The sequence below is a fragment of the Diabrotica undecimpunctata genome, unplaced genomic scaffold (genome assembly GCF_040954645.1).
Source record: "Diabrotica undecimpunctata isolate CICGRU unplaced genomic scaffold, icDiaUnde3 ctg00000593.1, whole genome shotgun sequence".
In the NCBI taxonomy this organism is placed as follows: domain Eukaryota; kingdom Metazoa; phylum Arthropoda; class Insecta; order Coleoptera; family Chrysomelidae; genus Diabrotica; species Diabrotica undecimpunctata.
In genome coordinates, this window is record NW_027311900.1 from 661,349 (window position 1) to 679,475 (window position 18,127).

General features: G+C 33.8%; 1 protein-coding gene across 1 annotated transcript in view; it reads right to left on the reverse strand.

Moving 5' to 3' along the window:
* Positions 1 to 1,439: 1,439 nt before the first annotated feature.
* LOC140431198 (serine/threonine-protein kinase S6KL-like) overlaps positions 1,440 to 18,127 on the reverse strand; it is a 277,715-nt gene continuing 261,027 nt past the window's right edge. Inside the window, exons 8-9 of the mRNA XM_072519122.1 lie at positions 8,662 to 8,871; positions 1,440 to 7,204 (exon numbers count right to left, since the gene is read on the reverse strand). Of these exons, the coding sequence (XP_072375223.1) occupies positions 7,100 to 7,204; positions 8,662 to 8,871 (315 nt within the window). The 3' untranslated portion in view covers positions 1,440 to 7,099. The remainder of the gene's footprint in view (positions 7,205 to 8,661; positions 8,872 to 18,127) is intronic.

The window sequence follows — 18,127 nt, forward strand, 5'->3', positions numbered from 1 at the left end:
TGGAAGGGAAAATATTTGAGCTGTGTTAGTTTTATTTTGAAAATCGTTTATTATGGACCAAGTTTCTTTTGCAACACTTTGAGATTCCCAGACGATTTTTATAGTACATATTTTTTGCTGTTTTGATCAGTTTTAGATACGTTTCTCTGTACTTGGTGATATATTCAGTGACAGAGACGTTGGTAGTAAATTTCTTAATAAAGAATAGTGAACGCATATTCTTGGCTGATATGCGGATACCTTTGGTAGTCCAGAGTTTGTTATGTTTTGGCTTAATTGTAATTAAAGGAAATGTCTTATTAAGAAGCCGATGTAAAAATCATTGAAATTGTAGTCCAATTGTTGATTTGGAATATGAGGATTCTATAGAACATTTAATGTTTACACCAGGGGGTCAAATTTCCTTATTAAATGATAAGTCAATGGAGGTTTTAAATTTTAGACCTACTTTGAATGAAGAACCACTTGATGTGTCAGCATCTTTAAGTTGGATATAAAACACTTAACGCATTCCTTGATAACTAGCTTCTCTTTAATAAAGTAAACCACTTGTATAGGGATGTATATTGGGTTTAAGTTGCTAATAACTACATAATGATATTTATCTTCTGTAATTTTTGTCGTAAACCTGTGTCGCATAAATCCAAACTGATTATATATTTCGATTTCTTCACGTATCTGTTGGATGCCGAAATATCTTTTCTAACAGCATCATGTTCAGCACAACTTAGCTAATACATTACCAACCAACGAAAGTTTAGCATTACCCTGCTCCTGCGTATATTTTCCTGTACTACAGACAAGGATCTCCACTGTAAGAATTTGCCTATCTGCCAGTGTATCCTTGTCAGTGTATTGTCAGTTTATTTTGGGATACCATCCTGTAAAGAGTAAATCATACTAAAGCTAAGCTGAGAGCGAATTTTACTTCCATGTCACTGTAATTTTGTGACATAAGTATGCAACACTATGTACGTTTATTACAGGGAGATGCATTAGTGTGAATATTCAACGCTGTTTCAAACGATCATTTTGTGAGAAATGTGTCTCTATGAAACAGTTCCAGATTGTCCAGTAAGGAACCCTGGACTGTTAGCTTACTTCGGCTTGGTTTTCGCAGTACTTCAGCCCTATTAGCGCGTCTTCGTCTAATATACTTAGTTCATGTCAGGTGATTAAAACGAATATATTACTTTTACGACTAGCTCTGGATTCAAGCATTTTGTAACTGAAGCTTTTCTGGCAAGTTAATCAGATCGTATATGCTGCGGTAACCTGGAATCTATACAAGTGTAACACTGTTATATTCCATCAGTCTGTCGAGTTCCCCTCGCAGTTAATCAAATATATATCGCAGAAAGGAGGAATTCCTCCAAAACAAGGGAAAAAGGACAGGAATAAAGAATCAAACACAGGTACACTTTCATGTCTTTATTTTATTTTTTACATAAATTTACTTAACATAATTTAAAACAGTCATATAATTCGACTTAAAACAGAGTTAAAATATAATGGGTATTTCTTAATGAGATTCTTTTAATACTGTAGATGTCTTATACTGTGATCTTTATTAGTAAAAGAATTTTTAAATCAATATCGGTATTTTAAATCTTTTAAATCTTGTCTTTAAATGGATTTTTGATCGTATTCAAATCGGATCTTTTTTTATTGTAACCAAATAACTGTGCACAATCAGAATTTTAAACGAGCCTGGACTTGTATACGAGGTTTGTTAAAATCACTTTTAAAATTTTTTAAAATAGTAAAATAATTTTAAAAAAGTAACTGAATATTGCATAAAAGGGTGGCCAGATAAAAAAGTATTAGATAATGATAAGTTAAAGAACTATTTTAAAATAAAAAATGATTATTTTTCAATGAAAGAGTTTGCATGCCTAAAACACTACAAAGTCGTGAAGAAAGTTTGGAGAAAACAAAAAAGTTGGCCAGAAAAATACTGGCCTAGAATAATAACTGACATTGAAAATTATATATCTAGGTGTCATATTGGCGAAAAATATCCATTTGAGATGGTGAGGTTTGATATTAAATTATGCCTCAAAATATTACTTAATGTTAGTTGATTACTACAGCAATTAGTTTGAATTGAAAGAAATACAAAGTAAGTGTATAGATGAAATTTTAAAGGAATTAAAAGCAATATTTTCCAATTTTGGGATCCCTGCAAAATTCATATCTAATAATAATCCCTACAGCAGCTTTAAATTTAAAGAATTTTGTAGTCATTAAAATATACAGTGTGTATTTAAGTCCTAGGTACTCAAAATCGAATGGGTTGGCCGAAAAGACAGTACATATATGTAAACAAATATTAAAAACATGTAACAACGAAGACGAAATGTTTGTTCATTTGTTAAATTATAGAGTTACACCACTATGTGGTCTTAGTGCTTACCTTCAGAGTTGTTACAAAGGAGGACACTAAGAACAGGTTTGCCTATGTCAAATAGATTGATAAAACCCAAAATCACTAATGAGTATGAGAGAGAAAAATAGAAAGAAAGTTGATATCAAAAAACTATTACAATAAATCGGCTCAGCGCAACTCAGATTTTAATGAAAATCAAGATATATTATTTAAATTAAAGAAGGATGTGTGTTGGACAAGGAACAGTTATTCCAAACACTAACAATCCATGTTCATACCAGGTGAGTGATCAAAACGGAAGACTTTACAGGAGAAATTCTTCCTTTCTAAAAAATACAAAAAATCCAACAGTTATAAATTCGCCCGACAATGAGAATGTAAGAGTAAACTGTAAACCCAGTAGGGGTGATTCATCTAATGATGAGAACACTTGTATGGCTAGTGGTAATGATGAATACGATAACGAAAATATTTGTAAATCTAATGACACCTCAAGTGAGTGTCAAGATGTTATCAATAAGTTAAGAGACTATTATACATAGCATTAGTAAAAAAATATGTATTTGATAATTTACAATTTTTATAATCTATGTAGTAGTATTAGTTATTAGTATTTGTAGAATTCTGATATTGTCAATATCTAGAAGGGGATATTGTTACATACATGATACTTTACAGTGTTATGTCTCATTTTATATGATCTATGATCATGGAGACAGGTGACAGCTGGTCTGGGAATAGAGGCCACACTTTTTACCTAATAAACGGATTCGCAAGTTAATTTTGTATTACTTTAAATTAATATTAAGTCAACTTGAAACATATTTTTGGAATCATAATGAAGTCAAATATATATTAATGAATAAATATTTTTTTTCGAAAAAACTAAAGTCATCTTTTTTTAACAAACCTGGTATGTGTACTTAGGAATATTGCTCTGAAGCGTCTGGTTGTTTTCTTATGACATTTTAATATGATTTACCATTTTAAACCAATTTTAAATAATACCAAGGGAGACCATAACGATCCGTTTATGGACATCCTTGATAATATTAGTAGTAGTAAATCGACCCGCACCAAAAATAATAATAATAGTAATTAAAAGAGATGAGGTAATAATTAGTCAAGTTATTCATTGATGAAAATAAATTCTACAATAAAGTTTCTAAAATATTAATACAACAAAAACCTATTTTACCCCTATAATCTAGTTTGAAAAATTTGTTAGCTTTTTATAAAATATACATGTCCTTCTTATTATTTATATAACTTGTCTTTTATCATTACCCAAGGAATGATTAAATTGAGCCTTTAAAATATATATTTTATGTTAATACTTCTATAAAAATACTTTCTATATTTCCGCTAAGTAAGCACAATTATTAACAAGTGAATTAAAAAAAAACTGAGATAAAATATTCGAAAAATTATAATACTATGACAAAATTCTACTACTTATAGTATGACAGAACATTCCATCGTTTTATATCCACCAAAACAAATCACCAAAAGTATTTATGTCTATCATGCACTAAAGACTTCAAAGAAGGTATAGTAATCGTCAACTAAGAAGAACCATTTCATCTGAACAACAGAGTTTTATGTTTTCATTGAATCTGCGATAGAGTAATGTCTCTCCCAAAATGTGTACGAAAATATTCACAAAATTATACGAAAATACAAAAGAATAAATAAAGAAAAAAGCAAATAAACTAAAAACATGTATTTGGTGAGAAAGAGATAGAAAAACTAGAAGCAGAATATGAAATGGGAACTATGCATAAACAAATAAGAGAAGTGAACGGAATTGTCAATAAAAATCAACAAGGACACATAAAAGAAAAGAATTACTAATACATTTACCCCATAAATCAAGAAGATGGGATTAGTATGTTAGGGGACTGTTCCAAAACGAAAGAAGTAAATTGCAGGAGGTACAAGAATTAAAGCCTTCAGAGAAATAAAAGAAAGGCAGCTGGACTATAGTAGAAGCCACATTCTTACAAGGATCAACATTGTTAAACAGCTTCTACAAAATCATTATTTAGACAAAGACTCTCAAAATACATTAAAACTAAAAAGTCAACAATAGATGAAATAATAGTACACATAATCACACACTCAATTGAAAAGTGTTACGAACATGATATCGATATACACATGCTTTTCATAGATTTCAAGCAAGCATTTTACAGCCTAATAAGACCCGACCTAATATAAGACATGAAAAATCTAGATATCCCAATGAAACTCATAAAGCTTACGAAAATGACAATGGAGGGATCGACAGCAACAATAATGACAGATGACGGCATCTCCAAAAATATAAAAATAGCAATTAGAGTGCGACAGGGCGACTCTTTATCAAAGTTACTATTTAACGTCGCTATAGAAGAAACAATAAAACCTAGTGAAATGAAAGGTACAATTATAACATCGACGTTGCAACTTGTGGCGTACTCTAACTACATAGCACTTATTAGCGCAGAAACTTAAACAGTTTAAAGGAAGAATTTGTAAGTCGTGCAAGGAAGCATCCAAGAGGGGTTTGACCATAAATCAAACTAAAACAAAATGCCTAATATGCTCACGAAAAAGTACGGTTAATGTGATAAGGTATAATATTGGGAATATGAGTTTGAAAAGGTAGAATACTGTAAATATCTTGGAGTTTTTGTTAATGGAAAGAATCATAGTAATCAATGAAAGAATTCTGGCAGGAAATACAACTTCCTCAAAGATAAGAAGCTTACTCAAAACACTAAATTGAAAATTTACAGAGCAGCAATTAGACCAGTAATCACGTATGGTACTCAAGTAATGTGTCTGACAGAGAAAGATGAAAAAAGATTGAGGATCTTAGAGAGAAAAATCAGTCGGACAATACGAGTAGCAGGCCCACTTAACTTAGGTAATAATGAATTTAGAAGACTGATTAAATTTAAAGTAACAGAACTTTTAAAAGGAGAAGACATCGTCAGATTTATCAAGGCACGGCGACTTAGATAAATGGGACATCTAGAAAGGAGAAATCCAGAAGCAATGGAGATCAGCATCAGGCAGACCACGAGGAAGACCGAAGACAAGATGGGAGAACCAGATAATTGCCGACCTTTAGAAGATAGGAGTTAGAGATTGAAAAACCATAAGCAAAAACAGAAAAGAATGAAGAAATATTGTAGAAGACGCTAAGTCACACAACCAATTGTAAAACAAAAATGTTAATGCGACTGATTACCCGCGACAAATGAATCGGAAGAGCCCAAAGAAGGCGGCAATCACTCCGCCATGGAGTGTAGGTGCCATGATGATGATATTGCTTATGTTGTGATTAATGTAACTTTTATGAGTTTTTACATATTTGATGCAGTAATGGCAAGATTTCTTGTTCTAGAATGATTTGCTTATGTGAAATTAAACATACCATGTAAGTGTCTTAGTTTAGTGAACAATTTTTGTTATATATTGTGAAAACTAATTGTTACAGTTGTTCTGGTATTAAAGAAGAAGACCAAGGCAAGACTTGGGCTTCACATATTTGTTGCAATTCTTGTTCAGTAAGTATATTATGAGAATGGATGAAAAAGAAAAACGTTTGCTTTTTGCTATTGCCATGGATTGGCAAGAATCTGAAAACTATAATGATGACTGCTACTTTTGGTTGATTCCAACCATTAAAGCAGGGTTGTTAATGAAGAAAATAAGGGCAGCTCAATATCCCAATATTCCATTACATATTCCTCCAGATTCAGATAACTTACCAGTTTGTATTTTTCCCAAATGAGTTAAAATAAAAATTAAGATAATGCCACAGAAGAAGATATTGCAAGATATTATGGAAGAAGAAGAACTAAACAAATCCTTTACATTCTATGGTCCTAATTTTGAGAAAAAGTATGATAAATCTCAGATTGACAAGCAGAACTGAGGGACGTCATTCGAGACAGACTAGAGCAATGGAATCTTCTGTAACGAGATGTAATGGTACCAATGGCAAAGTGGCATTACAAACGTCGGCAGCCTTTTTTGATATAAAAGTCAATCTTGGTGTTTGTAAAAAAACTTAATAATTTGATGAAATATCTAAATTTGGACCATGATCAAACTGAATTGAGACTGCTCATAGACTCATCTAAATTTAGTTTAAAAACTGTATTAGATACTTCACAATGCAACCATCTCCCTTCTATTCTTGTTGGTTATGTAGCCCACGAAGACAACTTATACAAAATTTCCTCAAATCAATTCCTTTTTTGGACATAAAATATATTTTACTTCCATCCATAGGATATATCTGAAACTGAGTTTGATAAAACATTTTCTCAAATGAATAAACCAAGAAGACTTATAAATACAAAAACAAATTGCCATATTTGTAGCACAACTACTTGTAGCACAACTGCAATTAGAAGAAAAAAAACTACGCAAAATATAGAGAGCACCAAATGCATTTTTCATTGATCTTTAAATATTAAAACCTTTAATTGACATACTATACCAGTATTAAGAGTAAATGATAGTTTATGAAATCTAAGGACGGTCTTAATACTATAAAAAAACTAACAACACTACATTTTAGAAGATCCAAGTACCTTCTTCGTGCTTTAGGCTACTTCTTCACCATGTCTAATTTTTTACTGGTGGCGATGATTTAAGTTTATACCAAGAAGATCTTAAATCTTCATGTAGTTATTGTAGTACTAATTAACATCACACGTTTATTGCATCGAAATCTTCAAACAAAACATCTTCACTAGCAGTGGTAGAAGGTGGTCCGTTGGGAAAATACTTCTTAAGGAGATCATTAGGTGATACCTGAAACAATTTTAAATAGAAATGGTTTGTTTAGATCTAAGATGCATCAAAAAAAGTCTTATTAATTAACTATGGAAAATTTCTAAACCGAGATTGTAAACTGCCTCTATCTGGTATTATCCATGTCCGACCAGTTTTGATATGACCAGTCTTTTGATGTCTATGTATCATTGCAGAAAACTTTAAAAATAATAAGAGAAATGTTAGAGAGAGATGTTACATTGACAACAAAATCCAAACTGAATGTATCAGCTATCTGTCGTACGGTCGGTTCATCCTCCGATCTATTTGGAGATTCATGATGATTTCCGACCGCCGCTCTGGAGGAGGAGCGAAGGTTTTTCGCCTCCATCCTGTTGCTCGTGGAGTTATGCGTTCTTGACTTCCACTCAGCGAGAAGCTCACCAGAGGCTCTGTTGTCAGCAAGGTGCCACCGATAGTGTAGAATACTTTAACAGTTCGATTTTCTTACATGAATCGTATATATATTTATCTTACATGAATAATTGTTTAGTATTCTAAGCACGGTAGATGCCCTGAATCTCACAGAGATGCCAGCCCTTCAAACCTCAACGTGTGATCAAGTTCGCAGTCCTCGAGGTATAGGAACGTCGGCAGAATGTTGACTCTTCGACTGCCCCTGGATTGCGGAGTAATTGTAAGTCCCTTTCGGGTCTTTTATTTACTCCCGCAATCACGTTCGATATCGAAGGGCTCACTCCGTACCGCCACTTCTCGTGAAATAATCTCAAGTCCCATGAGGACTTATTTATTTCTGCCGAATGGTTTAGCGACGAAGTACTACTTCAGCTCGGCCACCGACTGAGGAGTAATTTCATGTCCACCTGAGCTTTTCTTTACTCCTAACATTTCTTGTTGGCTTAAATAATATCGTAGCTGCAAGGCTTCTTGTTTATTCAAACACTAAAGAGCTTTTGGAATCTTCTTCGAAGCGAAGTCTTCTTAACTTGATGAAATGTTCACTCAAGTAATAATAACACGCAAAATAGTTGAAAAAAAGGCTACTTAGCTAACTAGGTCTAGTCAGGGTTAAGATGTAGACCGACTTGATCCCGATAGGAAGATGCGCTGCCTTTTTATGCGTTTCTGGACTGCACCTCCGCAGCGATCTTCCGTTGGAAGGCCAATACAAACGTAGTTAATAAGACTCATTGTTATTGGCCGGCCAAAGTGACAATCTTCGCTGTGTTTGGCCACTCTGGCGACATATCATGAAGCTATAACGCTTTGCACTGACAAGACTTATTTTTAACTAGATAATAATTTGTATAAACAAAATTTCGAATTAGCCATGGGCTCATCCTTAACTCCATTAGTAGCAGATATGTGGAGACCATGTGACCATGGAGATATATAGACCATGTGTTCATCATTTGGTCTCACGGACCAGAAGCATTGGATAAATTTCAGTGGTCATATAATTATTGTAAACTTACTCTTTTTTCCTTGACTTCACTAAATCTATATCCCTTGTAAAAAGCAATTGTTTCCAAGGTTCTCACGGAATGTAGTCGTTTATGAGGTTGTACTTCTAGTAGGCGTAACAACAAGTCTCTGCATGGAACGTCCAAATCTACATCTTCAGGAAGACTGCCTGGTTTTCGGTCTTGAGGATTAGGATCCGGATCTACGGGAGGTGTAGGATACTGTAAAGATAATAAAAGAGATAAAGAATAAAATTAAACTCGTAATATAAAATAATTAAAGCCACAATTAAAGGTGAAATAAATTTTATTGACGTTTCAAATTCCACTTCGGAAATCGTCCTCAAAATACAAACATTAGTAAATTAAACAAATTTTGTTTTTTTATTACTTGGTGAAAAATTCTTCTAATAATTTAATTTTATCTGACTCATTTATATTGACAATTCAGACATACATTATACATTTTAAAATAGACGACTTTAAAATGATATTGCCAATATTGTTGAGTTGCGTTCCTGGGACGACTTTACTTGTAAGATAGTTCATTCGATTACATGAAATCAACTTTAACTTGAGAATATCCGCCAGAAAAAATCATAGCATGTAATTCGTCTTTAAAAAGACAAACACATGCCATGGTGACAGTAAAAATCTCCTGTTAGGGAAAAATCAGGAAAAAAACCTCATAATACTATCCCGAGATGGTAAGTATTTGGTCGTGCATTTAGTTTACTTTCAATAAATACCAAATTCTGATTTTATATGTTTGCTATTTAAAAAACATAAATAATGTATCCTCTATATGTTACCGACTAACTTATACTGGTATTTTCCTTTTAATAACTCCCTCTTTTAATGTGTGTAACCAGATCCTACTACATTCTGCCGAGGAATTTGCGACACAATTGGTCTCATTTAGAATAATTAGAGCCACTTCTTTGATTTTTCTCTTTTTACCATCTGTTTCTTTTAGGACTATATTTTCCCCACTTTATGGAAACATTCTTATATCTGCCCAATTTTTAAATCAGGTAATAAACAAGACATAAAAAATTATCGAAGCATGTGTAAACAATCCTCTATACCAAAGCTTTTTGATAGACTAATGCACGATCAATTAAATGTTTAATGTAATACACAATCAACATGGATTTTCTCAGAATATATCAACGGTTACACATTTAGTGCTCTTTGAACAAAAAATATTAAACGCCTTGGAAAATAACAGTGAGATGGATACTATTTATACTGAATTCTCCAAGACATTTGACAGAGTAGATCATAACATCCTATTAGAAAAATGTAATGCATTTGGTTTCAGTCATCAATCCTTACAATGGTTTAGCAGCTTGTTAAGAGAGACCACACACAACACGTGAGAATCGGTTGTTTTAATTCAAATATGATTTATGTGACATCAGGAGTACCCCAAGGAGCTCACTGTTCACTCTTGTTATATAATATGTTTGCGAACGATATAACAAAATGTTTTAGAAACTGCGATTTCCTAATGTTTGCAGATGCTTTGAAATTATTTAAATGCGTAGATTCAAATGATGACATAACTTTAATTCAAGAAGATTTAGACCGGTTGGATATTTGGTGTGAGAATAATATTTTGCATTTAAATGTTGCTTGAGACTATCTGTTGGGTTTATATCAATATAAATTTATTAAAAAAACCCACGAGATAAATTTGATTTAGTATTTGTGTATAAATTAATAAAGGGTTTAACTTGTTGTCCTGAACTTCTCCAATCTTGTAACACTGCCGTGCTACAATGATATATACAAGCCAGAATCGCTCACTGTCGAAGAGAATTGGGCGGGGTTTTCTTAAACATATAGAAACTATATCGTATCTTAAATTCAAGCACAATTAGATAATATGAAATTATAATTTATTATTGGACGCCACCCCTAGTTTATCCTCGAAGGGGAAGAGCAAAAAAATATTAAGATTTATTGAAAGTTTACAAGAAAACTATTCTTTATTATTTCTTAGTAATGAACAAAAAGAAAACATTAAAAGTTACGTCATCCCAAAGGGATTCCAAAATATTATTTTATGTTAACATTGTCATAAACAAAAAATCTTTGTATCGTATTAAATTAAGAATTGGTTATAAAGAAAATGAATGTATATATATACACTTCTCCAAGAAATTAACGCACCACTTCAATAAATCAATTTTATTTGTAAACAGGCAAAGAATAAAAAATAAAACTTCACCAGATTGATTCTACATTTTATTAGTAATTATAACAATTTGTCTAATCATCAGAAAATGTTGAAGTACAGGAGGAAAAACAAATAAAACGGAAAATTCTAAAAAAATAATAATAAGAAAAGTAAACTAAAATATGAAAAAAGTCCTAATACCGAGTGTTTCCACCTCTACTACGTATAACAGCCTCACATCGTTGGCCCATACTTAAAATTAATTGCCGTATTTCATTTTGGTCTAGTTCTCTCCAAATCTGGATCAGCCTCTCTCCCATTTCCTGTAAGTTGTTTTTTTGGATCGGTGTCGCTCTTAATCGCCTACCAAGAATATCCCAGAGATTTTCAATCTGATTTAAATTTGGACTACGTGCTGGCCATTCCATAGTGTTAATTTCTACCTCTTCTAGATAATTACTGACGATCTGTGCAGCATTATCTCGCATTAGTAAGAAATTTTCTTTGATATAAGGAGCGAATGGTACTACATGTTGCTCCAGGATCTGAAATATGTACCTTTCAGCTGTAACAGTTCCATTTTGTATGACCACTAGGTCCGTATGTGCGGTCAAAGAAATACCACCCCACACCATAACGGATCCTCACCAAAAAATGTGGTGTGTGAGAAGTTACACTGAGCATATCGTTCGTTGGGTCGTCGCAACACACGAACACGTATGTCGTTATTATACAAACAAAATCGGGATTCATCAGTAAATACCACTTGTTCCCAGTCAGCCTCTAACCAATTAACGTGTTCTCTGGCAAAATATAGTCTCACCCTTCGATGCTCTGCAGTTAATAGAGGACCTCGGGCAGCAATCCTAGGTGTTAAGTTGTATTCCTTAATTCGCTGGCGAACAGTTTCAGTACTAATTTGTATAGCATGGACGTCTCAAAGCTGAATTTGTAGACTTCGATGTGTTACAAAACGTTCTCGAAGAGCAGAAATTCTTAAAAATCGATCTTGAATAGGGGTAGTTACCCGGTTTCGTCCTTGCCCTGGTCTGCGGGTATGATCCCCTGTTTCGAGGAATCTTTCTAACACCCGTGAGACGGATGTGTGGGACACATTAAACCGACGACCAATTCTTCGGTAACTTCAACCTTCTTCCGACAGTATCACTGCTTGGGCACATTCATCTCGGGTTAAATAAGGTGATTGACGCTCCATAATAAACACAATTAACAATAATCAACAATTAAACAGTAGCCAAATAAAATTCGTGAACACTTGGAAATTAGTATATTTATAGAATTAGTACATTTTTTGCTTCTTTTTTGTTTTGTTGCAAAAAAAACTATAGCGATAAAACACAATCAATAAATGTAGAGTGTACGAATAGCATATACAAGGGGCTTGCAAAATATAACATTACAATGGAAATTTTTATAAACGCTAATAAAATATTTTAATATTTCAAAGTGGTGCGTTAATTTCTTGGAGAAGTGTATTAACCCCAAATTTCGAAATTTGTTTACATTGAAAATAATATAGTTATTTATCAACTAGGAACAATGAAGAAAATAAACCTTTAAATTAAATTAGAACACTTCACTATATTTTCATTTTTTTTTGAGTTCATAATCAGTTCTGTTGTCTTGAAAGTAGGTATAATAAAAATTGGTACAACCTTAATATGCTCTGTTTATCTTCTTATTTAATCAGTCACCAAATAAACCATTGATTCAGCTACGTACTATATCAAATCACCACCATCCTAGATAAGAGGGATTAGGTATTCCATAAAAAGATACCGCTACTGGGCCATGACCTGGAATAACTCCATAGCAATACTATCTTGCGACGAGTATTAGAAATATAATATCAGCATTATAGCCTCTCCAATAAGGGTCTAAAAAAATAAATATCTATCTGAAATATGAACAAGAAAAGGATTGCTTAGCTCACCTCTGAAATTGAGACCCACTTTGGAAACACGTCTTAACGGTTGGACGGTCTTAACAGAAAAGAGCGAAGCGCTATCATGGCGCCTGATTCTGGAAATTGGGCGTGAGTGACAAGTTGAAAAATATGCTCATCTACCGGATATATTTGGGAATTACAGAAGAATCCTTGAGTCGGCTACAGGTAGGTACTTGACAGATAGATGGGGTTAGAAGTTTTATTTAAAAAAAAAATTATTGAAATTTATAATGATTTTCTTTTAAATCTTTTGAAACGGTTACAATCTATTAGTTTATATGTTCCCTTCAGAAGTTTCAGATATGTTGATCTGTTTTATATACCTTTTCACAGTACAAAAATATGGTATGCATTCACCCATTCAGCGAACACTGAAAATTATAAATAGGAACAATTTAGAAATATATGGTGTCTCCTTGGCTTCATTTAAAAATCGGATAAAAAGAGATTGACAAGTTATAGGTACTTTTTTGTTTATTTTAATTCATCTTGTTTCATAATAATTAATATTTTGTTTTATTTATAATTAATATAAGATTTTAATTTCACTTAGTTTGTAAGCAATTAGGTACAGAGATTGATTTTTATACTGTATGTTAACATATTGTTTTGTAATGGAGATATTCCCGTATATGAATAAATAAATAAATAAAATCGTTTTGGTCACTTTTTAAGCGTTTTCTTATACATAAATTAAGTTTATCCTCTCCTAATACCAAATAAAGTGTATTACAGTCTAAAATATGTTATTTAAATCTTTGAATTAATTGAATGATATTCAACTATAATAACGATCTCATTAAAATCCTGATCATCAAAAAGTTACCACATTCTTCGAGAAAAGCCTAATCCAAACTATATTACCTCTGGAGATCATATGGCTAGTGGCTGTGTAACTTGCTTAATTAATGTATTTTATGGTAACCATAAAGTTACCTTTATACTGGTGATTTCACGAACGGCTGTATATTTTCGCCGAAGATTATAAAAAACTTTTTATGGCTTTCCTTTATCGCCCACATCATTTGGCAAGTATCTGATAGGATATTTCAAGTCGATAACAAGTTTTTAATTCGTGTTTTATAGTCAATAAAGTACTTTGCGTTGGTCTCTCAACGTTAAGTATAGAGAAGGTAGTTTATATCGAAATACTCGTACACTTCTTGTTTTAGCTTTTTACTACTGTTTTAAAACTAGTTATTCCTCCCGTTAGCTATTAGTTATTATTACCGTTCAAAAACTGGGGGCCTTTAATTTTAAAACTTGACTTGTAAAAACTTACAGGAAGTAGTTACAATGGAATATTTTAAATTAGAAAAAATTATAACCAGATTACACACAGAAATTACCTAACCTAGATAGAATACAGTCAACCAGTATAAGAAAGCAATAAAAGTTTGTCCTCGAGGAAGAGTATACGAGAACTGCTGAGAGAAAAAATAGGATGCGTAAAAGAGCGAACGGAACAAGAAACACTGAATTCGAGATAAGGAAACCTAGACAGGAAAGTCGGGATGCAAGGAGCACAGGAGCAATTCTTGGAACAAATTAATCGAACAATTAAATTAAAATACACCGACTTTAACACGTCATTGTTCGTGTATCAGGAAATGATGAGATTGTTCGCCTATATTCAATAATTAACAAAACTTAGTCGGTTGCTGGTTATTTAAAAATTTTATTAGTGATAAATAACATGAATGTATGTACTTTTTATTATTGAAATAATACATGTAGAAAAAATTGTATAACATAAAAAAAAATGTAAACACTTTATTCACTCTCATAGCATTTATTGTGGCATATTTGACATATTGTAGTTATATGTTCACCACAAATAGGTTTTGAACAATCTGCACACCTTGAATTGCTTTTTCTATTTCTACTTCGAGGACAGTAAAAACATTTTTCTCTATCTTTAGTTTCTGTAGTTGCTACTCAAGTTTCTTCATCAGGAAGACCCGCTTGGCGTCTTATTTGAAGTCGTAATAATATTGGCAATTTTGTTATTGATGCACTACTTATCAGGTGGGGTCTGATGAGATCTGTAGATACTAATTTCTCTTAGATATTAACGGCGTTCTAATTTAGTATTAGTATTGCTATACCTAATAAATTACCTGACTATTTATTTCTGCAATATTCATCGATGAAAAAAGACTAAGTGACCATCGGCAACTTATTCGAGAAAGGGAATAATTACATTTCATCTGGTCCACAACATCCACTGCTCCCTTTATCGTATTGTGAAAGGTTATAACCCTCGGCTTAAAGTTTTTACTCATTTCTTCATCAATTGTGTCATCATCACGAAACGTAGATAATATCAGAATATTTTTGTTTTTTTTTGGGAACGTACGATAGTAAAAGACAGACTTTACCACAACCAAAAATGCTGCTGTTTGGTGGCCTTCCTTTTGTAGCTACAAAAAGAGGAGGAATTTGTGGTTTATTCTTTCTCAGGGTTCCTACTAGAGTTATCCTGTAATTATGTAGCAAGTCAGTAGCCAGTGGAATTGACGTAATTGCGTTGTTGCAAGTAATGTTGCGTCCAGTATGGGCAATTGGTTCTATCATACGTTTAACCAAACTGCTAGGACTATTATCTGTCTCAAAGCATATCTTCTAGCATAAATTTACAACTTTGCTGTATAAAAAGTTCGCGAATCAACAAGTACAAACATTTATGTCCCATATTTTGCAGGCTTACTGGGTATATATTGACAAAAGCTACATTTTCCCCGAAAACCTTCAAGCATCTCGTCAATGCAGCAATACATTCCAACCGTATAGGAAGCCATGCACTTTTCCAAAAACTCGTCGTAAACTTTTCTAATGGGTGCAAGTTTGTCATGCTTTCGTCGTTCTGCTCTGGACTGGATATCGTCAAAGCGGAGTGCACGAAGGGGGATATAGACTCGTTTCTTTGACATAACTGTCCGAAAACATTCAGGAGCTGTTCCATTTTTAGCCCAAAGATCGTCCAGATTTACATGAGAAGCTTTGAAAGTACCAGCTACGTACATCAAGCCAAATAGTGCTCTAATTTCATCACTATGAATAACAATGCCGGTTGTTTTCTGAATACTTTTGTAGCCTTAAAAATAATTCCAACTGAGCGTTGCGCTCACCAAGCGAACAATGACAGGATATTATTATGGAAATTATTAAAAATATAGAAAATATCATGAGACATTATATAAGACGAAAGAAAAAGCAGAATCAATGAAAAACTCGTGATTCAATGAACCTGATATTATCAGATTACTACACACATGAAAAAATTAGAGGTAATATTATTAATTTCATTTCAAATTTTCGCAATACAATTTTCATTTAAGAGTCAAACACTTCACAGCTTCAACGAGATATCAAGTAAATGGCACCCCTCAAGGGTCTGTAATCAGTGTAACGCTATTTTTGACTGTCATGAACAATATTATACCATAAAACTCTAACTTGGTTCATGGCAGATTATAATAGTGTTAATATCATCAGGACATGACATATGGATGTCAAACCTGGACCCTAACCAAGGCAAACATGAATGAACTAGCCACAACAGAAAGAACAATGGAAAGAGCAATGTTAGGTATACGACTGTCAGATAAAAAGAGTAACGACTGGGTAAGATCCAAAACAAAAGTCGAGGACATAGCAACAAAAATTGCCAAACTTAAATGGAGCTTCGCGGGCCACACTGCTAGAAAAAAAGACCAACGTTGGATTACTACAATACAACATTGGAGACCTTACGAAAGTAAACGACCAAGAGGAAGACCACAGATGAGATGGGTTGATGACATTAAAAGAATAGCCGGAACAAATTGGAAATATGTTGCTCAGGATAGAGACCGGTGGAAGGAGTTGGGAGAGGCCTATGTCCAAACATGGACGACAGAAGGCTAAGAAGAAGAAGTATCGTCAGGGAAAAATATATTCTCTGTTCAGCGTCACCTAAAACCGCACTTCACGAACTCGAAAGCTGGTCGAAGAAAACAGTATTTCAGTTTCCACTCAGCAAAGTATTTGATATTTTTAAAGAAACGTGATTAAACCACAACTAAAATTATATAAACAAATCATTCATTACGCTCACGGCATTAGGTTTTTAGAAATGATCTTCGACGCGAAACTTACATGGAAAAACATGTACTACAAATTAAATAAATAATAATAATAGTCTCCCGTTTAATACCGCTTCGCGGCTTTGGGAGTATAGCAGGGTAGTCTGCTATATCTAGGGCCTACGGTATACAAGGAAGGTAACATGGCCAGTGCTACGCTTCAACCGCCTATTATTACCCCTGGTTTTACCCAAGGTACTCATTTTATTCAGGCTGAGTCGACCTGGGGCCTATAGACATTTTTAAAAATGTCTAGTTGTTCTTGCCGGCGGTAGGATTCGAACTCCGGACCACCGGCATGCGAGGCAAGCATCCTACCGCTTGCGCTACGCAGGTACCACTACAAATTAAAACACATCCCAAAATGGAATCAATCTTATGAAAACACTGCAATAAAAAGTATGAAGCGGACTAAAACTACTTAATCTCTGTTTATAAAACTCTAATTAGATCTAAAATAGATTACGGTTCCGTAGTATATGCATCTGCCAAATAATATCTATTACATCTCCTTGACGTTATTCAAACTACGGCATTAAGAATAGCAACAGGAGCATCCACAGAAACTGGAGCGCCACCACTTAAATATAGAAGGATGCCCTTATCTGTCACAAATAACATATTCACTGATAGTTTTAAAAACTTATGTACTGAAAATTATGAAATTCTTACTTATGTTTTTAAATCCTCTTTAAGAGGAACTCCCTCATTTGGCTCGGTTGCATACAGGCCGAATCCAGGGTTTGCAATCTCTGATAGGCCAGTGCCGGGCACTTCCAGAGAACATGTGAGGTCGTTTCCTCTGTCATATTACAAAGCCGGTACCGAGGGCCATCTGCCAATCCAAGCAGATGAAGGTGCTGCCTGAGAATAAAATGTCCGGTAAGCGCACTGACCACTAGAGAGCATCTTCCACGGTCTAAAAGGAGAAGTTAAGCTGTAAGACTTTTGGATGGCCCCACTATATGCAGCCTAGCATGTCTCATACCTCCACAACTGGCCCAGGAGTCCTGGAACCTCCGCAGAAGCTTTGAGACTACCTCGACCAGTACTGAATGAGTCCTGCCTTGCCAGGGCGTCAGCTCGTTCGTTCCCCTCCACGCCTGTGTATCCCTGTACTCATACCAAGTTAACCCTATAGGTCAGTGCAACATCAGAAAGTGCTCTCTTGCACTCAAGAACCAGCTTAGAACTGAC